Source organism: Mirounga angustirostris, unplaced genomic scaffold (assembly GCF_029215605.1).
Source record: "Mirounga angustirostris isolate CCGP_5_RB_7025 unplaced genomic scaffold, mMirAng1.0.hap1 SCAF_1, whole genome shotgun sequence".
NCBI classification, from domain to species: Eukaryota; Metazoa; Chordata; class Mammalia; order Carnivora; family Phocidae; genus Mirounga; species Mirounga angustirostris.
The window spans coordinates 69,079,029-69,102,291 of NW_026991709.1; the positions used below are offsets into that span (position 1 = coordinate 69,079,029).

Below are 23,263 nucleotides of genomic sequence, written 5' to 3' on the forward strand. Positions count from 1 at the left end.
CCCAGCTCATGCGTGTGTGTGTGTGCGAGAGCTCTCTCCCTCAAATAAATAAACAAAATCTAAAAAAAAGAAGTTAAAAAAAATGAGCTGAGTGATAAGATATAGCATGCAGGCTTCCCTGGATTACAGACCTATCTTATGTAAATTTAAATACTATAATATAGGGGCATGTGTGTGACAGAGAGATTGAGAGAGAGAGAGAGAGGAGGAAGTCTGACTTCGTGTATCTGTATCTCTAGAGACAAGTAGATGAAATTACTTGAAGGAGAACAGTAGTTACTTCTGGGAAGGGGAGCATTTTCTTTTTTTCCTTTTCTGTTTTTCTTTCTTTTCTTCTTTTTTCTTGATAGCTGAAATCTTTCACTGAGCATGTATTTATGTATTTTCCTTTAATTTAAAAAATTAAGCTACTTTCCCTGTTCAAACACCTTCCCATGGGTCCCTCGTAGCTGCAGAACATAGCCCAAACTCCTTAAGATGAGAATCAAAGCCCGTGAAAACCGGGCACCGTACCCACCGCTTCCTGCTCATCCTCTGCTTTTCTCTGCCCGGCAGTCATGCAGATGATTCTCCCCAAGAACACCAGTAATACCCATCCCTGTGTTTCCTGCCTTCCAGACCCTTCTCCCACTTCTCTAAGCATCAACGCCATGCTTACTTTTCAAGCCCATCTCAAATGCTACTTCCTTTGGGTTTTTGCCTCAACTCCTGAATCAGTATCAATTCCTTCTAAGTGCTTTCAGTACTGTGACTGGCCATATTAGGTCTTTCCCCAGCTAGACTCCTCAGAGCAAGGAATCCAGGCTTACATAGCTCTGTCCGCCAGAGTCAAGCGCTGTGCTTGGTACACAAGAGGTTGGTTGCAAACACGGGTCACGTTAAGAAGAATCTTTCTCTCAGATCTTGGCTGTGGGCACATCTCACATCCATGCTTTCCGTTTGACTTGTTCGTAGGCTACTTTATAGCAGGAACATCTCAGATCCGATTTCTTCAAAGCATTTTAGACATTTGTACACTGACTTCAATAAAATGTTTCAGGTAGTTTCAAGCCTACTTTGCCTCTTTGTCAAAGGAGGTCACTTTGAACAGCATCTGTGGACATGTCAGTGGGCTGTGGAAGCTGCAGATCCAAGCCAAGTGTTCTTAGGCTCGGGAACACCCGGGAGAGGCTATCCAGCTGCTGCTTTTGAATGTGATCTCTGAGAAGGAATTGGCTTGGTCCTGTTCACTGTAGTCTAAGAGCAGCCAACCCTGCTCCCTTTTCCGAAACCCGCACAACCACATAGGATAGGCATTTGGCCATCACTCCAGCCAACCCCTAGAGCTGTAGTGACAGAATTTCCTGCCCAACTGCCCTCCACCTACCTCGGGGCGTAGCTTCCCCCTGAGCTTCCATCCACAGAAGAGCTCCTGCTCGCTCATGAGTCCAATGAATTGCCAGCGCTTTTCACAGCTTCCAAGATTCACAACTCAATAGGAAAAACATTGTGTAAAAAAATTAGGAAATGAAAGCTCAGTGAAGCACAAGGGACCCTGGGGAGTCCGGTCAGGACTTAAAATCACTGTCAAGTGCTTTCTTCTGCCCAAACACGGAATTTGCCCTAAGATATTAAATCCCAAGTACTGGGCAACATTTCTGAAAGGTTTGGCATCTTCACAGCTGGTCTTCCCCTCATTAACAAAAAAGCAGTAATGGCTGAGTTAACTTGAGTTTATCCGCTGGCTGATCCCACTGACTGGCCTTTCTGAGGTGAAAACCCAGCCCAGCCTGCCTTGGAGCAGAGTTCGGCCAAGCTGGGATGATGCGCAGGTCTGAAAGCACATCTGAACGCAGGGCTGTGGGCACGCTGGGCAGGCTTCCCCGGGCTCCACTGACCTCGGTGGTCCCCACGGCAGCTCCGACGGAGGTGGGTATTCGATCACCAGGCCTGAGGGCTTTGCCCAGGTACCATGGATGAGTCACTGGGAAGATTTTTCTCTCCGTCCACCCTACCAACAAGATCCGCAGGTTGACAGCCTAAGTCACTTGGATCTCACGGACGAGGCGGCTGTCAGGAGGCCTGCCTCGTCCCCTCTCTCTCTGCAAATGCAGCCCCACACCTCGCCGAGCACACGCTCACATTGACACGCTGCCGGGCCAGCCCTCTCCTTCGGCTGTGCTTCTGAATCTTTCCCAAGGAAATCATCTTAACTTCGAAAAGAACTTTAGGGACAAAAACACTGTCAATGCTTTATTTATAATGATGTAAAATGGGGAGTCTACATTTCTAACTCTGGGGGGCCGAGGTCTTTTAAATGTTTAGAAAGGACTTCTGATACCACAGAAAATTGTCCACATTATGTATGATACACATGAAGCAAGGAAACCGGACACCATTTCTAGTACAAATACCAAGAAAGTTTTAATTTATACATGTAAGGAAAGAAGGAAACGTACTAACTATGGATGTCTAGATAATGCAATTATGAGCAATTTCTCCTTTCTTTTTTTCTTTTTACAAGTTTTCCACATTGTCGTGCTCGCTTCAGCAGCACATATACAATTTTTCCACATTGTCTTTCACAAGCAAAATCGACTTACCAACACAAAATAACATCTTTTAGAAAGACAAACAGAACATCCCAGGACTGAAAGCCTACCTTGTCTAGATCACGGTTCTGTAAACAAGTTTCTTTAATTTTTTTTCTTTCCATCTATATTCTACCTGCTTCGCAAAATGATTTAAGTGATTTATGAGGAACACCTAAGTAAGATAGGGCAGATAAAATAAGAACCAAAAGAAACAGAAAGAAGAAAAGAAATGGAGAGAGAGAGAGAGAGTACCCACAGCCTCATCTCCATGAGACACAGCCCAAGGTCTCTGCATAAGGCTCTGAGGTAAGATCCTGCAACGATCACCCTCCTACTAGAATTCAAGACCTAGAGAGATCATTTGATGACTTTTTGGCCAGCCCACTCAGGCAGGGACAGACCGTAGGGCCCAACCCTCCTATGCGCCACTTTCCAGTGGATGAGAAGGAGCTCTGGAGGCTGGCATGGTGGACTTCTTCATTTCCTCTGCTCTTAACCTTCCCAGGCCCTTATGGCTTCCACCCCCTAAAAACCCCACCACCTCAGGTCCCCAGGCCTCAGCCAGGCCCCAATGAGGCTTGGCCCTTCTGGTCCTCACCCCAACTTCTTGGGCCCTGGTCTCTCTCCCACACCCCAAACCGGTCCAGCTGAACCTTGAGCTTATGGCAGGGTGGATACCCAGGTCAGGCACCGATGTCCCTGATGGGCTTGGACTTGCTGGCTGAGGCATAGAGTGAGGTCAGCTGCACGCATCCAGGGCACCTGCCATAGCCTCTTACAGTGGGTCTTCATGCCGGACATGCTGACGTCCAGAACAGAGGTGCTTAAGTTTTGTAGTTATGGCCCCATTGGAGAATCCAATGAAAGCTGTCCCGATGGATAGCACATTTTGCACATCATTTGGGGGTTCCAGGCCTCTGAAGCCTCTTGGAGGGGCATGCGCCCTGAGGTTCAGGACTCCCACGCTAGGTGCTGCCCCTGCACCTGAGACTTGTGCCAGCCCGGCATACCCCGACGGCGTCCCCTGCCCTGCCTGCCACCATGCCCGGCCTCGCAGTGGACGGACCGCAGCCGACGGTGTGTCATACCGCTGTCCTTGCCAGGCCACGAGGAGTTTCTCTGTGCGCAGGACTGTGCAGGCTCCCCAAGGACATCACAGGGCAACCTCTCTTCCGAACATAACAATGAGCGGCCCTTTATTGAGCACCTCCTACGCGCCTGTTCCTGGGCACTAAGTCCTTTACAGTGTCATCCTTGATCCTCATAGCCACCCTGCAAGATCAGAGGGAAGGACACCCGGGCTCAGGAAGGTGAAGAATCTTGTCCGAGGTCACACAGCCGGACCTGCCTGTATTACGGCCACTGCCTCTCTTCCAGGAGGCTAGTCCCCAGGTCCCTGGCACTGCCCTCCCCCACAGAGGGGGCCGGCCTTGGTCCTGGGCGGGCCTGTGGCCTGTGGGACAAACTCTTCTGGGGACATCTCTGGGGGGGGGGTGCCAAGGCATGCAACACAGGTCCTCATCAAGCCCAGGAGACACCCACAGAGCTCACGGCATCCCCCCCTCTCGTTCTGCAGGAGGCTGACGGGGGGCCTCCCCTGTGGCATGCCACGCACCTAGGGGTGTATGACTGGTGGAGGCTTGCAGAGCTCGGAGCAGGCAGAGCCTAGCCTGGCCTCCACATCTGTCTGAATTCAAAATTTTCCAACCATCGTGCTGTCTCTCTGTAATTCATCCCGAGCTGTTTCCCCAGAGATCCCTACCGCTTGGGTCTTTGCCCCTGCGAACCACTCAGTTCCTCTGCTGGTACGACAGGGAGACAGTATGGGGCCTTCTCAGCTGACATTTTCCAACCCTGAAAGGCCTGGGATGCCCCGTGCCTGCAGCCGCCACACGTGGACGTATCTGGGTTTGACCCGAACATCTGTTTCTGTATTTACCAAAAATACTTTGGCCCCATTTGAGCCATGTGCTTTTAGGAAAAACAAACACGGGGCAGGGGTGGAGTGGGGGGACATAAGAGAGAGAAAACAAATCAAGACAAAAGCCAGGCAAGAACAGGCAGAGGGAAGATACTTAAAGGTCTGTCTGCAGAAAGGCTTGGCCTTTCTTTCCTGAATCTGGGGAACACGGCTTCTCCGGGTGTTCCACAGGGTCCATGGTCTGCTCTCAGAGAGTCCTCGTGGCACCCCACCCATCTTGCCCTGGCCAAAGGCAGTCAGCCCTGGTCACCGGTCAGGTGGCTGCTGGGAAGCTCTCTGAGGCACCTGCGGCTCCCCCCACCCGCCCCCGGGTCTGCTGAAGTTACAAGAGGCAGTTGGGAAGTCATCAGCCCCCACATGTGGGTGTCAGATTGCTACTGCTGACTAACTTAGAAAGCGAGATTTCTAAAAATGACACTGGCAACGGGGTTGGGGTGGGGGCACCTTGCTGGGAGCCGAGCTCCCGGGAGGGCAGGGGCTTCCGGCGCTGGCTTTCTTCTTGGCTCGAGTCCCTCACCCCTGGACCAGCGAGACAGCCCTTTCCTGGGAATGGACAATGGGAGAGGCTGGTCCAACCAGGAATAGAAAGAGCGGAGGAAGGGCCTGGGAGAGAGGAAGGCAGGGAGGGCCCCAGAGGGCGGCGGGCTGGGGCCTGAGGGAATCACAGGAAGAGCAACTCTGCAAGGAAAAGGAAAGGAGAGGCCGAGGTTCTGGGAAGGGACACACACCAAAACAAGGCGGTGGGGGAGGGACCGGGACCAGGCCAAGAAGAGAGGAACGAGCTGAGGATCCCCAGATGAGGAGGAAGTACAGTAGGGCATGCAGCAAGGGAATCATGAACTGGGTGCCTCTCCCAGGGGCCAAACATCGTGCCGCACACATGCCCCTCCTCGGGTCCTCCAGGGTGGTGGCACTGGAATGGTGCCCTAAGGGTCTGCCCTGCCGGGACCACTCTGGGATGTCGTGGCATGGGGACAGAGATCTGCAGCTTGTGGGAGGGAACAGGTCTGAAATGGCCTGACAAAGAGAGGTCAGTGAAAAGGGGAAGAAGGAGAGTGTCCAGGACCCATCTGGCCACTAAGTCCCCCACGGAGCTCCTGCCCAAGCAGCAACCCCTCAACTTATTCAGACACTGCCCGACCGCAGATGCTCTAAGGCGGACAAACATGGGCAGCTCACCCTGCAGGCCTCTGGCTGTTTGCATTGGCCAGTGGAGTTTTCCCTCCTCTGCGCTGTGCTGTTAGCTCCTGGGAGCTGCAAAAGAGGGGGTGGGGGTGGGGGCAGTCGACCTGGGCCCAGAGAGCATGGATTTGGGAGAAGCCAGGCTCTTGTCCTCCTGCCTTGGGTGGAGCACAGGGGCCCCTTCCTGGCATGAGCATCCTGAAGATCTCTGGGGAGGAGGGGAAGGGTGGTGTCAGGAACAAGAGTCTAGACACAGGGGTGGGTGCCCTGGTTCCTGGGGGACTGAAGGTGAGTCCCTTTTCCTTTTGAAATGCAAATTCTGACTGTCAATCTGGGATGAGCCCAAGGCTCTGCACCCCTACTGAGCACCGAGGTATGGCGCAGGTGCAGGGGACCAGGTGATGCTTCAGAGCCCTTCTAATTCTGAAAGTGGCCCGGCCAGAAGCCCGTTCCTAACACTCAGCACCCAGCCTCCAGTGACACCACTGATTTCCAGGGGCAGACGTAAAATCCCGAACTGGCTTCTAGAACGTGTCAGCACCACCCCCGACCTCGCTGCCACCCCTCCCCCCTTCCCCGTGGCTGTGACACAACATGCGGAACTGGGGGATGAGCTGGCCGCCACATTTCGTGACATGCTGATGAGACCAAGCAACTGTGGATTCCAAGGACTGCCACTAGATCTTCTGTTCTTACAGTGTCTTCAGTGCCCTCCATTCATGCAGATAATGAACCTTCAAGGTCGAAGGACTGGCCCATTTCAACAACCGAGGGACCCAGAGCTCAGAGATGCCAGCCAGCTCCGCAAAGCCTGAGAGCGGCCGGTGGTACGGCAGCCCTCGCTAGGAGTCCAACCGGGGCCCACACAGTGCTGAGGCCCAGCCCACAGGGCTATCCCATTGAACTGGGTCACAACAATGCCCGTCCATTAGAGGGACGCCACAGAAGCGTGTTGAACTTGAACTCGGTCGGGCTGTATCGATTTGGACTACACTGACCACGGACTGGAGAGACAGAAGGGAGATGATGATAGGTTTGGAGGAGTCTCCCGAGGCACCCACCCACGGCAGTCTTCCTTCCCCACAGGAGTTCTGGGCAGCCAGCTGGTGGCCTGCCCCACACCGCAGCCTCCTCTCGGGCTCCAGCCTCTTCGGAGTTTGGTCCTCCGAAGAGAGGGTGGGGAGAGGATGTGAGCAGGGTTTCCAGCTCCCAGGCCCCCACCCAGAGAGAAAATACACAGAGGGAGGGCTAGGCACTCCAGCAGTGGCCAGAAGGGAAGTCTGAAGTGGGGCTGTGCCTGCCCAGAGGGCACTGGGCGGAGCAGCCTGGAGCCTCCGGGCCCCTGGGGAAGGCCTCCGCCCTCCGGGAAGACCGGCTGGCTGAACAGCTGGAAAGCCCCCAGGGCCGGAGTGGAGGGGGTGTCAGGGTGGCCCCCTTGGAAGGGGGTGGCTGAAAGTTTCCCGTAACCAGAGAGGCTTCTGCCAATCTACGATGGACAGTTCAGAAGCTCTTTCTGAGCAAAGGATTCCTCCCTTGTGAAAGTGAGGACGAGCCCTTTCTTGACGAAGGATTTGTTCTAATACCCAAGAAACTGTTCCATCTGCTGACGTGGCTCTATTTTGCATGCTTAATGAACCTTTTCTTATAATGGCCTTTGGGGTCAGCAAGCTGAGATATGAGGTTTTTGCCTGGAGATGCCTACAGAGAAAAGAACTGTCAAATGCCCAGAACGTGACAGGGCCCTGACTTGGGTGGGAACTGAGGCTCACCTGGGCCCAGGAAACAGAGAGGTAGCTTGGGATAGTAAGAGTGACCGCCGCACACGGAGCAGGGCTCTGTGCCAGTCACTGTGCCAAGCCCATCAGGTGTATTAGCTTACAGCAACCCTACAAAATAGGTGCGTTCTTCAGGTAAAGAAGTCAAAGCACAGAGGAGACCGAACTGAACGCTTGGCTGCCCCTGCTGGGGTCGGTGCTCGCCCAAGGATGCAGGGAGTCTGGGAGGGGAGCCAGGAGCGCGAGCTGCTCAGGCAGGGGCCTGACGGGGCGGGGGGCTACAGAAGTCCTACCAGACCCCAGCTCACAGAGCCTCCAACAGCCTGCCCAAAGCAGCCCGCGGCTCAAAGGAACCCTGAGAGGAAAACAGGGCCTTCTTATCTCCTCGGGTAAAGGAATGCACTCTCCCGCCAGGATAAGTGGCTGTTTTGACAGGAAATCTCCACCCTGGCTCTGGGTTCCACCCAGCCACCACTTACTCCTTCTTCTGGCTGTCCTGGCCTCTGGCATCCCAATTACCATCCTACTTAAACTCCGGGCCCCCAGACCCCCCAAATAATCCTAACCCAACTAGTAGTCCTCCACGTGGGCTGCCCCTATACAACTCTAGCCCCCTGTGGTGGTCAGGAGTTCTGACCTAGGAGTCATTCCCCTTCCCTAGTCTTGCCTGGACACCCTCCCCAGGCAGGCGACTGAGAAGGGGGAAGGACGTTAAGGTGCCCCCTGCAGGGGGCAGACAGCAAGGCAATCACAGTTATGTAAGCAAGGCCACCCTCCTCCCAGGCACTATGCTGGAAATATTCAAATTCCCAGGCACCCCTTCCTCCCCCGACTTCTACAGCCACAGGAACTTCTTCCCCACCACCAGCCATACCCAAGAAAGAAATAGAGATGGTCTCCTAGAATTCTATAGCAGAAGATTCAGCATCATAGTGCCACAGGGGTCTTTAGCCTCAAATCCATTTTACAGATGGGAAGGCTGAGGCCTGAAAAAGCAGAACCCCACACAGTCGGCAGCTGGTCAGGCAAGACAGAACCCAGTGTGGCCAAGCCCCCATCCAGCATGTCCTGTAAGTCCCCCCAGGTCCTGTGATGGCACTCATCTTTCTGTTGTCCCTGCCTGGCTACCTGCCAAGAGCAGACAAGAACTATCTTATTTCCTGGTGTGTCTCCATTGTCTGGACCCAGGGAACCTACAAGAACTATAAAATATTAACAATTAACAATGGATGGGCACCCCTGGGTGGCTCAGTCAGTTAAGCATCTGACTTCAGCTCAGGTCACGATCTCGGGGTCCTGGGATCGAGCCCCGAGTGGGGAGCCTGCTTCTCCCTTTCCCTCTTTCCCTCCTCCCACTCGTGCTCTCTCTTTCTCTGTCTCTCTCTTCCTCTCTCTCTCAAATAAGTAAATAAAATCTTTAAAAAAATTAACAATGGAAACAACCCAAATGCCCATCAACAGATGAATGGATAAACACAATGTGGTATATCCATACAACAGAATATTATTCAACCATACAAAGGTCAGAAATGTGACACAGGCTATAACACGGATGAACCTCAAAAACATTATGTTAAGTGAAAAAAAAATACAAAAGGACAAATACGGTATGATTCCGCTCATATGAAATACCTAGAATAGGCAAATGCATCAAGACAGAAATAGAATAGAGGTTACCAGGGACTACGGGGGAGGGACGGGGAGTTATTGCCTAATGGGTACAGTTTCTGTTTGGGGTGACGAAATTGTGTTAGAAGCAGATAGTCAGCATGGTGGTATAAAGTGAGGAATGTAATAAATGCCACTGTACTGTACATTTGAAAAATGGTTAAAATGGCGAATTTTATGTCATGTATGTTTCACCAGAATGAAAAATAAGCAAGTCATTTGTCTCCACGGCGCCCTGTGCAGGGACCACCCCTTCATCCTTGTTTCTGCCGGGGCTCCTCTCGGCTTTGCAAATGCGGAATAGAGAATAAAGGGAGCTTCCTGGCTGAAGCTGATCAGAAAGTGAGGGGCAAAGCCCCAGATTCAGACCATTCCTAGCCGTGGGCTCCTCTGGCATAAGGATGGAAGCTCCAACTCTCACCTAGTGGGAGCCCACCACTGGGCCATCTGATCACCATTCCTGTGGGTGGATTTCGGGAGAAAGCACCGTGTTCTCTGGAGTTCAGGCAGAAACCAGGGCTCCCTCTGCTCAAGCTAGAATCTACGGGGTTTTATTCAGGGGTGGTGAGTAGGATCGGGGGACCGGGCGATGGGGGAGGATTGGAGGCAAAGCTGTCAAGAAGCACAGAATGCAGTTTCTCGATACCAACCATAACCAGCTCCCACCAAAAACTTCAGCAAAATCCGGGGCACTGTTGTCCCAGTCTTGCCGTTAGCACATGATCCCACTTTCAAGAATCTCATGGTCACTAAGACCCAAGGCCCGGGAGCAGCATTTAACACAAGTCTCACTTGATGAGAGCTAGCCTCGGATGAATATGCCTTTTAACCTGGGCTGCCCCAAGCCAGTGCCCATGCTGTGCCCACCCCTCCCAGGGGTGCTCTGCTCTCAGCACCTCAGCCCGCTGGCTCTGAGAAGGGCAGCAGGACAGGGTCCCTGCCCCCTTCCCCGGCTGCAGGAGCCCCAGAGAGGACGCAGCTTGGTTCCAATGTGTTACTTTGTGGCAGGTTCCTCACCCTGCGTGTTCCTTTGCAAGCCTTTGCATGCCTTTCTGCAGTGTTCTCATGGACAGCAAGGTGTGTTTGTAAGCGTCTCCAACAGATTAGGAGCTCCTCAAAGTCAGAGACAAGTTCCCTCCTCTCTCAGGATCCTCTCCTCGTCCCCAGACGGATGCCACAACTGTGGGTGCTCAGTGGGAACAGGCGCAACCCTATATCCAGCCTGGGCCAGTCCCAGCTAACGCCTGTGAGGTTGTCCGAGAGTAGTTTTCAATAGAGTGCAGGGAGTCTTCTGATGGCTGGCTGCCTCAGGGGGCAGGGGAGGCACCACAGGGCAGAGAGCAAAGAGAAAGGAGGAAGGAGGACACTCCTCTAGGCAGGACCAGGTCAGTGCCATCAGCATCACGGGGGAGCCTGTTAGAAATGCTGAATCTGGGGCGCCTGGGTGGCTCAGTCGTTAAGCGTCTGCCTTCGGCTCAGGTCATGTTCCCAGGGTCCTGGGATCGAGTCCCGCATCGGGCTCCCTGCTCAGCGGGAAGCCTGCTTCTCCCTCTCCCACTCCCCCTGCTTGTGTTCCCTCTCTCGCTGTGTCTCTCTCTGTCAAAGAAATAAATAAAATCTTAAAAAAAAAAAAAAAGAAATGCTGAATCTCAGCTCTCTCCTCTCCCCTCCCCACCCCCAGACTTGCAGAATCAGAATCTTCATTTTAACAAGATTCCCAGATCTTGAAGCTTGAGAAGCTTGGAGTCTTGAAGTCTATAACCCAGGGGCCCTCGGGGACCTATGCTTCCAGGATAAACCATGATAACGATAATGATAATGTGTTGAGCGCCCACTTGGTACCAGCTACCACACTTGTGCGTTATCGGGATTCTATGCTCAGACAATCCAGCAAGGCAGTCCTTATCACCTGCTCTTCAGAAATGAGGCCAGCAGTCAGAAAGCCCGTGCCACCGCTTACAGGCTAGCTGGAATCTGATTCCAAAGCCATGCCTCTGACACCTGCTGTAAGTGTTTCAAATTGGGCCAGCAGTTACAGCCACTTGTCCACTCTACAGGGCCTAGAAATTCATTGACAAATGCAATCCCTAGGGAGGTATTTTAGGGGCTGCCCCATTGCCCGGTGCTGGCCTGAGCCCCGGTGTGCTGGGGTCGGGCTAACACGGTGGCAGAGGGCTCACTATTTCTTCAGAAACAGTCCCTGAAGATGAACGGGCGTGGTCTGGCCCCCAGTGAGCATTAAGTGCTGGAGTGACAAATCAGTTAGATGATGAGCAGGCCTGGGGCCACTTCTGCCGCGAGCTCAGAAACTTCTAGCACTGACGTCACCAGGGCCAGAGTGAGGGTAAAGGGGAGGCTCGCTCAGTTCTCCATTCTGATTTGGGGCTTCATCTCCTGCCAGCCCCCAGGAGGCAGCCAACTCCTCCTGTGGCAAACTCCACACTCCCCTCCGAGCAGCATCCAGAGGCTCCTCAGGCCACAGAGGCAGGCCCAGTTCAGGGAGCCTGGTTTTCCGCTGGTCCTCTCTGCGCCACCTACCCTCAGGCTGGGACTGTCCATCTGGTTCTGTGTCTGTAGGTGGTCGCCTCATTCCCCACCCAAATGTGAGGGACTTGAGGGCACGTCTCCCTGACTTCATGTCTCTCACAGACCCACTGCAATGCCTCTCAACCCAGTAGGTGCCCCCCAAATGCTTGGGCCGGGAAGTGCCATTACAGAAGTGAGGGAGGTCTCTGCCCACTTCCCACAGCCAGAGGACTCCTTCCGTGTGCAGGGAGGGGAGCTGGGGCACAGGCGGGACATATATATGTGTGTGTATATAGCCCATCCCTCAGGGAGTCGCCGTCCACTTCCTTGGAACTCCCAGCTGTTCAAGGCTGAGGCAGGCAGGCCTAGCAGTGTGAAAGGGCCCTCCCAAGCCAGTGATTTCATGCTTCAGGCATTCATCCCCAGAACACTGGCCAGGGAGCCCAGCAGCCCAGACCCCCTCCTGCTCACAGAGCTGGAGCAGACACAGGGGTAGAACCGGACAGTGTTAGCTCTCACTTCCTTCTGCAGCCTTGACTGTCCCCACGGCCTCCTCAGCTTAAGGGTTGCTTCTCTGCCTTGCACAGCCAAAGCCGGCAAATGAAAAATAATCCCAGCTAGCGGGAGGGCCTCGGAGCTGGGGGGCCTAGGAGTCTGGCCAGTCACCCTTTTCTTCATCAGAGTCAAACTCAGAAGGAGAGGAAGGCCTGGGGCGTGCCTGTTCCTGCCCTCCCTCCAGCCAAGGATGAGTGAGGACCTCTGCCCACAGAAAACCTTCTATCAAGGGTTAGATCCAAAAAGCCAGGAATTCAGGGTACCTAAGGTATCATTTTCTCCCTCTCCCAGAGAAATCTTAAATGTTCAACTCATCCCATTTTAAAAACAAGAACGACCAACACGCAATGCTATTCCATAGGTAGAACAAATCAAAGAACGAGCTCTGCTTCTTAATTAGGGCAGCAAGGGAGAGGAGGGTGGAAGGACCGGATAGGAGGAGGGATGGCACCCCGTCCAGATGGGGCAGCAAGTTCAAGGTGGGGAGGAAAACCAGAGAGAGAGAAACCTAAAAGGAGGAATGAGGCAGGATGGAAAGAGGAGAGAAGCCAGGTAAGGAATGCTGGAGGTCACGATTCGCTGTTGGCTCTGTGTGCTGAAGTTCAGAAATCCTTCCTGGGACAGGAGCCTTTGTTTACAATTCTCCACAGTCCTAATCTTTAAAAATTCCTCTGTTTGAATTCTTAATCTTCCCTGCTCTGGGTTAACTATGCCTTTGAGAATCTGGCAATAGTTCTGGACCCTCTCCTAGAAAAATACACTCTTTCATGTCAGATTTTGCATGCAGTTTCAGGGGCTCATGGATCCTAAGTTACAATCTGCTTCCTCTAAAAGTTCCACTCTGATTGGGAGGCCCACAATGGCCAGAGCAAAAACACCCCAACTACCAGATGAAGGTCAAACCAGGGCAGGATGTGCTGAATCTTATGTGTGTTCAAGCCATCACATCGAGCTGTTATGGACCCCAACATCCTTCCCTGGTTACTAGCCCCACAGTGGTCCCAGAAGAAGGTTGGTTACTTTAAGGGGCCAGCTGTGTGTCTTCGATAGTTATTAATGCAGTAAAAAGTCTGCCTTTGACCCAGGTAACAATGTCTGTACTGACCTGGAAATTAACCCTTTATAGACTAACGGGATTATAGTAAATCGCCCAAATGCAGTAGGTCCCAAATCTGAATGCGCATTAAAGATTACCATTGTGCTGGTTTAAAATACAGATTACTGGGACGCCTGGCTGGCTCAGTGGGTTGAGTGTCTGCCTTCGGCTCGGGTCATGATCCCAGGGTCCTGGGATAGAGCCCCACATCAGGCTCCTTGCTCAGCAGGGAGCCTGCTTCTCCCTCTGCCTGCAGCTTCCCCTGCTTGTGCACGCTCTCTCTCACTGACAAATAAATAAAATCTTCTAAAAAAATAAATAAAATAAAAAAAACCGATTACTAGTCTGATATTTGATAGTCTGATTCAGACTGTTCTTCTAATGAGCTTCTAGGTGATTCTGAAGCAGGCAGTCCCTAAACCAAACTCTGAAACACAATGTTCTTGTAGAAAATTGCAAGCCCAGGAGGCTGAGCTTCTGGGCCAGCAGATAAGCAGATTCCCTGCTCACTGTAGGGTCCTCCTCACGTATCGGGGCAGGACTAGGCATATATGCAAGGGACCATACTATGTGACTAGGTTTGGATCACTGCATCAGAAAAGATATAAACAATGCAGGATCACAGGGTAAGAAAGGATATAAACAATGCAAGATATAAAAGGTATTGTGCCATTAACTCTCCAAGGGCCTTAAGGCAGAGGTTCCAAATCTGTTGGCACAAAGGAATCACCCAGAGTACCTCTTACAATTCAGATTCTCAGGCCTCAGGCTACTAGGAAATATATATTTGTACCAATAACAAGTTTCCCTGTTGTTCTGACACACAAACAGGTATGGAAACTTGTTTGCTCATTGTACCCACGGGCCCAAGTGGATGTGGATCAAGATATAAGACCCTTACACAAGACGATTATTGTAAAAATGCTTTGAAAAACGAAAATGCCCTTAAAAATCCTCCAGCAAAAAAACAAAACAGTGAACATTACCAGGGTTGCCTTCTCTCTTTCTCTTTTCCTCCTCCTCCTCTGTCTTCTTTTTCATGGTGGAAACTAACTAGAGAAGGTGAGCCACGCTGGGATGCCCCAAATGGGTTCCAGATGGTGAAGATTTTGGCTTCTTGGCCTGACTGCCCCTCCCCTTACCCAGGAGTACTAGACAAATATTATCATTTTCCGGCTGTGCAGTGACATGAAAATAGCTGGGAGGCACGAGGTCAGTGTCAGAGAAACTCATACGGGGCGGGGGGAGACCACTGGCTAGGTCCAGAAGAGAATGCCGACATATTTTCTGAGTGTCTACAAGATGGAACTTCCACATGGGAAGGAAGCCACAATGTGCCCAAGCTGATCCACACTGGGCTTGGCATCTGATTGGCGGGGTGGGGGCAGGGGGGCACCAAGAGAAATGCTGAAAACACAGCCAAATTTCAGACTGCTGGACAGAGTGGCAGGGACGGGACGCTTCCTTCCCGCACAACACGCGGCCGCTCCCCACCTCGGAGAGCACGTCCACACCAATAAGACCACCTTACGCGTGTCTAGAATCCCCCAATGGCAAGGCACGCCTTTCTATTGTATTTCCTCAATGTGATTGTGATTTTCTTTTTTTCATTTTGGTTTCCTGAAACTTGGATGTCTTACAATCAACATGTAGACTTAGTGGGATGGGTTTTTCCACCTGAAAAGTTGGTGTGTCTTAAAATGGATGGTGTTTCAAAAGGGAGGAAATAAGGTTTATCACCTCGTGCAACCCTGAAGCGAGCCATGAGGCGGGTATCATTATCCTCTTTTTTCCTGATGTACAGACAGGTGACTTGCCCAAGGCCACAGAGCGAGGGTGTGATAGGGCCAGGGCTGGCACCTAGTCTTGCAGGGTCCCCTTCCCAACACTTGCTGAGCACCTTTGCCCACACAGTAGGAACTGGGGATTTGGAGTCATTGCTAGGGGAGAAGGGTCTGAAAAGTGGCTCCTGCCTGAGTCACTGTGGCACATGAAAGCAAAAAGTGATTCTCCTCTGACTTCAAATAGAAATTTGAGGAAAAAATAGAAAAATAGATAGGATTTGTTTGGTTGCTATTGTTTATGTTAGGCCATGACTAAAGTTCAGGAACTTAAGATGGTATCATGCAGAACTATTCCTATAATGATCACATTTGGCATGTTTAATTTTAAAATGGTTTTCATTTGGATGGCAGTGACAGATCTCCTGCTTGAATCTACTATTTTATTTACTTTTGAATCTTTTAAAAAAACATTTATTTATTTTAGAGCTAGAGAGAGAAAGAAAGAGCAAGGGTGGCGGGGAGGAGCAGAAGGAGAGGAAGAGAGAGTCTCAAGCAGACTCTGTGCTGAGCACAGAGCCCGACATGGGGCTCGATCCCATGACCCTGAGATCATGACCTGAGCTGAAATCAAGAGTTGGACGATTAACCGACTGAGCCACCCAGGTGCCCCTACTTTTGAATGTTTCTAATGACTTCTTACAATCAGGAATTTAAGGTGTTGTACCTTAAGAAATCTAGCATTTTCTGCCAGCTTATGAGGAACAGGAAGAAGTTTAATGGAAGAAATCATCATCAAAATAATAAAACCAGGTTCCAGAACACTGGCCTATCTCGTGGAAGTGCGCCGTGCGCGTGCGTTCCTGGGATTCGCGTTTCGGTAGCCATGGATGCTTTGGATCGAGTTGTAAAGCCCAAAACGAAAAGAGCCAAGACATTCCTTGAGAAGAGAGAACCGAAACTCAGTGAAAATATTAAAAATGCTATGCTGATTAAAGGGGGAAATGCAAATTCAATGGTGACACAAGTTCTTAAAGATGTGTATGCACTGAAAAAACTGTATGGAGTTCTGTATAAAAAGAAAAACATTACAAGACCATTTGAGGATCAGACATCATTGGAATTCTTTTCAAAGAAGTCAGATTGTTCTTTATTTATGTTTGGCTCCCATAATAAGAAGCAGCCAAATAATCTAGTAATAGGTCGTATGTATGACTACCATGTGCTGGATATGATTGAATTGGGTATCGAGAAGTTTGTCTCTCTAAAAGATATTAAGAATAGTAAATGTCCCGAGGGAACAAAACCCATGTTAATATTTGCTGGTGATGATTTTGATGTAACAGAAGACTACAGAAGGCTAAAAAGTCTTCTTATTGATTTCTTCAGAGGCCCCACAGTACCAAATATCCACCTGGCTGGTTTAGAGTATGTTCTGCACTTCACCACATTGAATGGGAAGATTTACTTTCGAAGCTATAAGTTGCTGTTGAAGAAATCTGGTAGTAGAACACCAAGGATTGAATTGGAACAGATGGGGCCCTCATTGGATCTGGTTCTGAGGAGGACACATCTGGCATCAGATGATCTTTATAAATTATCTATGAAAATGCCAAAAGCGCTTAAGCCAAAGAAGAAGAAAAACGTCTCCCATGATACTTTTGATACAACTTATGGAAGGATTCATATGCAGAAGCAAGACCTAAGCAAACTACAAACCAGGAAAATGAAGGGGTTGAAGAAGCGACCTGCAGAAAGGATAACAGAAGACCAAGAGAAAAAATCAAAGAGAATTAAAAAAAAACTGATGGAACTTAGCCAGTGACTATAATGTTACTGTAGTCTGTTTACTCAAGAGAATTATCAATCATCAGTCATTTCTAAGTTTCTTACAAGATTTTATTAAATATATATATATTTTTAAAGATTTTATTTATTTTTTCATGAGAGACAGAGACAGAGAGAGAGAGGCAGAGGGAGAAGCAGGCTCCCAAGGAGCAGGAAGCCCGATGCGGGACTCGATCCCAGGACCCTGGGATCGTGACCTGAGCCGAAGGCAGACGCTTAACCATCTGAGCCACCCAGGTGCCCTATTAAATATTTTTATAGCATGGGAAAAAAAAGAATAATAAAACCAAAAAGTTGTTTTCCATGATATTCAGGAAGTGCTCATTTTTTTGAAAGCAGTGGGGGGGGGGGTAGCTCAAAGAAAAACACAGCCACGATTGATATATAATATTGCTAATCCTTAAAAATGCCCCCCTGGGAGGCATTTATTTCCATTTTTCAGATGAGCAAACTCAGAGGGTCTCAGTGTTGCCCACTGTCACACAGCTAGTAAGGAGCCTGGGTTCTGGGAGCACTAATCATAAAAGCACATATCTTGCCATTAACAATGACCTTCCCTGATCATCCCCATGGTTCCTGAGGACAGGGACCATTTCTGTTTTATCCTCCACTGGATGCTGGAGCCTGACTCCTGGTACCTGGTAGGCTTTAATAGCTGCTGCCTGGTGGGTGGATGAAAGGAAGACAAGGGAGGCTGGACGGGGTAAGCGTGCAGTGTGAGGGCCCCTCAAGCAGGTGCCCCTTCCACCCCTCCATTCCACTTGTCTGAAGACTGTGCTCTGACAATCTGTGTGATCGGCTTCATTCTCCTACAAAGGCTACCACACTTCCACCAGCTGCTCTAATTCGTCTTTTCTAAAACTATGTCCATCTCCATCCTGGAGCCCGACCTATTCTGGTTCCTTTCCCAGTCAGTCACTCAGCCAAGTGGAACTGAGTGCCAGCCATGTGCCAGGTACTTCCTAAGACGCTAGACAGAAAACGCAGTCAGGTGCCGTCCCTGTCCTTGGGGCCCAGACAGCCGGACACAATGACCTTGGGACTCCCTACTGAGCTCTGCGCCCTTCAGAGCCCAAGCTCTCTTGGCCTCACCAGCACTTCTGCTATTTCTGATGACTTGTGTTGTTTTCGCAGACATCAAAGGAAGGCGCAGTTGCAATTCTACTCTCTACCTTTTGGCATTCTCTTGTACATTTTCACTCAGGGCGTGTTTCACATGCTGGCGGGCACAGAGAAGGCCAAGGAGTTAGGCATGCGGTGTCACAGGAAGTTCTGCTGAGTTGTGAGATGGCTGTGACAGGGAGAACCAGCGTCAGGAGTGGAAGAAGCCCCTTGGTCTTGCAGGTGAGGAAACGGAAGGTAAAAGTCCCTCCCCTCATCGCTGGTGGCGCCTGCTACCCTGGGTTGGTGTTCTTCCATGACACCAGCTCTGCGCTCCAACAGATGAGGGCTTAAGGCAGGAAGGGACCAGAGCCCACTGATTTCCAACAAACGATGAGTCTAAAATCAAGTTCTGGGCGCCTGAGTGGCTCAGTCGGTTAAGCGACTGCCTTCGGCTCAGGTCATGATCCTGGAGTCCCGGGATCGAGTCCCACATCGGGCTCCCTGCTCGGCGGGGAGCCTGCTTCTCCCTCTGAGCCTCCCCCCTCTCATGTGCTCGCTCTCTCTCATTCTGTCTCAAATAAATACATAAAATATTTAAAAAATAAAATCAAATAAAATCAAGTTCTATTATGAGGCAACTGATGCAGGGTCCTGGCCCAGAGTCTAGGCAGTGGTTGAGAGGACCCTGGCCTCACGTCTCCCAGTGCCAAACGCTGCAACCATCGTCCCCTTTCTACTACTGAACAACTTCTCAGATGTATCACGCCATGTGGGTACTGCTTGTGTCATAATTCAGTCAACAGCATGGCTAGGAGCAGTGTGAGCTGGATAGTTAAGAAGGACATGGAGCCTGAGGTCTGGCACTGGCTCCATGGTTTGCTGGCTGTGTGACCTGCACTTTTCTCATCTTTATGGCAGGGACAATAACAGCACATCGACCCCATGGATACTGCAAGGAGAAAGGAGAGGTAAGATGCCCAGCACAGTGCCTGAGCCACAGGGAACACTCAATAAACATCAGCTACCATTCCTTTGCTCGGTCACTATGCTATCGTCATATCTTATATTCAACAAATCTATAGCAATGTGGATGGACCCACCACTTTTTTTCTCTTCTGAATAAATTATTTCACTTTATTTTTTTCTCTACTTACAAGCAGAAATATACTTAGTGTTTCAAAAAGTATTTATTGTATCCGGGCCATTTGGTAAAGAAAGTCTGGCAAAGGTACAAGATTTCTAATGCACCAACTGATGTAGACACACGACCTAAAAATCTGGTGGCCTCTAAGAGATCAGTTGGAGAGTAATAAGAGCAGGTACCACTTTATGAACACTTTATCTTTAGGCTTTCTTTTGAAACAGACAAACAAAAAACCCAAACCAAATCAAAACAAAAAAACTTCCTAACTCAATATTTTCACTTTTGCAGAAAAGTGACATAAATTCTTGGAGTATCACGGCAAGTTTTTCCCTCCACATCTCTAGACCCGGTGTGTTCAGGGTGAAGGAGACCTGTGAGGCAGACCTTATTTTCCCAGGCATGTGATGGCCCCGTCGAGCGCCAGTGCCGGCCTGGGACAGGCAGAGACCCCAGCCCCGCCCCGGTTTCTCTTCTGGTGCCTGATCAGGGAGCCCACCGTCCACCGGGAGAGGATGCGTGCCAGAGAGATGAAAAATACCACACGCATGAAACCATGCAAATGAGTTCAGTTCCAAGGGAGAAGGCTTTAGTCACTGAACCAGGGATGGGGCTGGCCAGCATTTATGGGAGGACGTGAAGTGTTTGGGTTCGTGTGGCAGGCACTGCGCTGGGTGCTTTCAACAGAGCGTCTCAGGCGGCCAGGTGAGAGGTGTGTGCGACCCTGGGTAGGCTGCTGCGTGTGTGCGTTCACACGGCCAGTGATGTGGGGCAGGACAAATATTTATGGCAGGATCTTGGGAACTTTGCTTATTATTTTGGATCATAGACTAATGAGAGAAAAAACCAATCAAATTAAAATAAATCTCATTTGCTCGTATTTCAGGAGTGTCTGTTCCTGATGGTAGTGGTGGTGGAATGTAGACAGAGTGGGAGGTGGGGTGCAGAGGGAAGGGAGGGAAAAAATAAAGTGGTATTTAGAAACAAGTTAAGAGAATGACATCACAAAACTGTTTTCTGAAAATAAACTGTTTTCCCAAATTGCATCTGGGCTTTGTCTCTAGCCCACCACCCCTGTCCCTGCAGGCTGTGTTTGCTACGATGGAGCGGCCGCCCGACTGACCTGGCAACCACCTACCCCTGACCGTTTGCACCCACCCCCACCCCAGGCAGGGCCCTCAAAGAGTCTCTCTGAGTCTGCCACTTCCTTACTCAAAAGAAAAACCCACTGACCTTGCTCAGTATTTATGATTTCTGCCTCTTTAAAACTCCTGTGGGGCTCTAAAGTTATTCCTAGTTATTTTGTTTGTTTATCTGTTTGCTTTTCTAACTAGAAAGACCAAGAAAATCCTCAAGATAAGACATGTCATCAAGCCTATGTTTATATTACATTCCATCTGGGACTTCTGAATGTTGCTACATTAATCTTAACTTTATTTTTTTTTTTTTAAGATTTTTTTTATTTATTTGAGACAGAGAGAATGAGAGAGAGAGAGCACATGAGACGGGGGAGGGTCAGAGGCAGAAGCAGGCTCCCTGCCGAGCAGGGAGCCCGATGCGGGACTCGATCCAGGGACTCCAGGATCATGACCTGAGCCGAAGGCAGTCGCTTAACCAACTGAGCCACCCAGGCGCCCTAATCTTAACTTTAAAAATACTATATATGGTATGAGCCCAATTATGTAAGAAAAAGGGAGATAGAAAAAAAGACTAATAATTACACTTCATATTTTAAAATTAAATATGTTATTCTTAATAAAAAATAAATTAGAATTATAATTGAGTATATACTATCTGTTATGGACTGAATATTTGTATACCCACCTAGCCCCCCAAATCCATATGTTGAAGCCCTAACCTCTAGTATGGCTATATTTGGAGACCGGGCCTCTAAGGAAGTAATTAGGGTTATTAAGGTCATAAGGGTGGGGCCCTGATCAGACAGGATTAGTGTCCTTATCAAAAGAGACACCAGAGAGCTAGTGAGTTACACACCCTTTCCCAAACTCCTTATCTCTCTCTCTCTTCCTCTCTCCCCCTCCAAACTGCACATGCACAAACACACACACACACACACACACACACTAAAGAAAGGCCATGTGATGATACAGAGAGAAGGTGACCTCTATAAGCCAGGAAGACATTGCTCATCAGGAACCAAATCAGTTGGAACCTTAATCTTGGACTTCTGGTCTCTAGAACTGTGAGAAAATTAATTTCTGATGTCTAAGCCACAGTTTTCAAATTGGCTAGCTCCTCTTAGCCCACAGATGAAACCCGGCCTCTGTACTAGACCATCCAGGACACCCTGGTGCCTGCCATGCTTATATCTTTTGAGAATATGGGTCATGAGAACTTATTTCTGCACCAATATCTCCTTGGATCCTGTGGCCTTGATTCCCTGGACACAATCTCAGTACCAGAGATGGGACCCTGAGCCAAAGGGGACCACACAGGCTAATCCTGAAGGAGTCCACTGTCTAAGAGATTCCCCAGGACACCCTGCCCAACCAGGTGTTTGTCTCGGCAGGAATGAAGAGGCAGACCCTGAGAGAAGGCAGTAGGGATGGCAGGTGTCAGCGACCACTGTAATCTCAGCAGAGACGAGCTAATGTTCTTTTTTTTTTAAACATTTTATTTATTTATTTGACAGAGAGAGGGAACACAAGCAGGGGGAGTGGGAGAGGGAGAAGCAGGCTTCCTCCCGAGCAGGAAGCCCGATGTGGGACTCGATCCCAGGACCCTGGGATCATGACCGGAGCCGAAGGCAGATGCTTAACGACTGAGCCACCCAGGCGCCCCACGAGCTAATGTTCTATTGCTCACCAAGGCCTGCAGTACAAGCTAATCTCGGGAGCACTGGGAGTCACAGGGGCGACACACAGCCCTGAGTTTCCTGAGCTTCTCTCTGTCTCCTCACATTCAACCACAGTCACCTCAGGATGTGGCTCTTTGAACTTGAAGGAGCCTTATTTCCTTCTAGTTCCTCCCGAGCCCTGGCCCCGGCATGCTAAGCTCCAGCACACCTAACTTCCTGCACTTCCTGAAATTTTCCATGCATTTCTCATCTCTGTGTCTTCACATATACTGTTCCCTTTCCTTGGGATCACCATTCCTAGTTTAGCACCAGGGGAGCTGCCGCATAACCTCCAAGGTCTATTCAAATGTCACCTCCTCCTTGAAGACCTCTCTGACACTCCAAGGTCAAGCTCTTCCACCACCGGTGTGTTTTCCTTTATAACACGTAACCACCATACGGTGAGTATTTGGTTAGGGGAGACACTGCACCTTATCCTCGCACATCAACTAAACTTCTAGCATTGGGTCTGCACAGAGCGGTGCTCAGGAAAGGGTTTTGATTAATTGATTATAGGGAGTTGATTACAGACGGGGAAATAAAGCTGGGGTGGGACAACGAGAAACAGATAAAGAGACAAAGGGCAAGGGAAGGACAAGGTGGCAATGAAGGGTCAGGGAAAGACGAGGCATCAGCAAGACACAACTTTAAAACACACAGGGAGAAATCTTTTCAGGAATAAAGGCATTTCCCCATTTTGAGCTAAGGTTTCATTTCTAGGTAAACTATTTCTCTGTTTATTTTCAGCCCTAGTGAGCCCTGATGCCCATTATAGAACCCTCTGTAGACAATTTAAGCTTTTATCCTTAGATACTATTCCCACATATGTCAAGCACAGACTCGCTGTTTTCCTCAGAGCGACACCTCACACTTGTTTCCCTATAGCTGGTGAACTCTCAGAAGTGGGGGAGGAGAGTTCTTACAGTCCCTGGGGAGGTTTCCACAATGCTAATTCACAGTGTCTGCCTGGGATGAGGAAGTATCAACACAGAAGGTCACACCCACTGGAGATAAGTATTCACAAACATTTATTGTGACCCTAGGTCACAAATCACATTGTAGCAATCCACCAAGAGAAAATACCTTCTTCATATCTCTTCTACAATATCAGCCCAAGCAACTTCAAAAACACTCAGAAACATCATGTCTAGAAAGCATCATTAAGGTTTTCACCAA

The 23,263-nt window shown here is 49.9% G+C and overlaps 2 protein-coding genes across 2 annotated transcripts in view; one reads left to right on the plus strand and one right to left on the minus strand.

Annotated features, from left to right (window-relative positions):
* The window catches only part of SLC12A8 (solute carrier family 12 member 8), a 123,734-nt gene that overhangs the window by 63,206 nt on the left and 37,265 nt on the right, over positions 1 to 23,263 (minus strand). The window lies entirely within an intron of this gene.
* On the plus strand, positions 15,963 to 16,989 carry LOC123834360 (ribosome production factor 2 homolog). The gene has a single exon (XM_045863535.2). It carries the CDS (start codon positions 16,024 to 16,026, stop codon positions 16,960 to 16,962), a length of 939 nt encoding a protein of 312 aa, XP_045719491.1. The 5' UTR covers positions 15,963 to 16,023; the 3' UTR covers positions 16,963 to 16,989.

What these genes read in the sequence shown, in the direction of transcription:
- LOC123834360 (XM_045863535.2), top strand. Translation starts at nt 16,024, where the DNA reads ATGGATGCTTTGGATCGAGTTGTAAAGCCCAAAACGAAAAGAGCCAAG.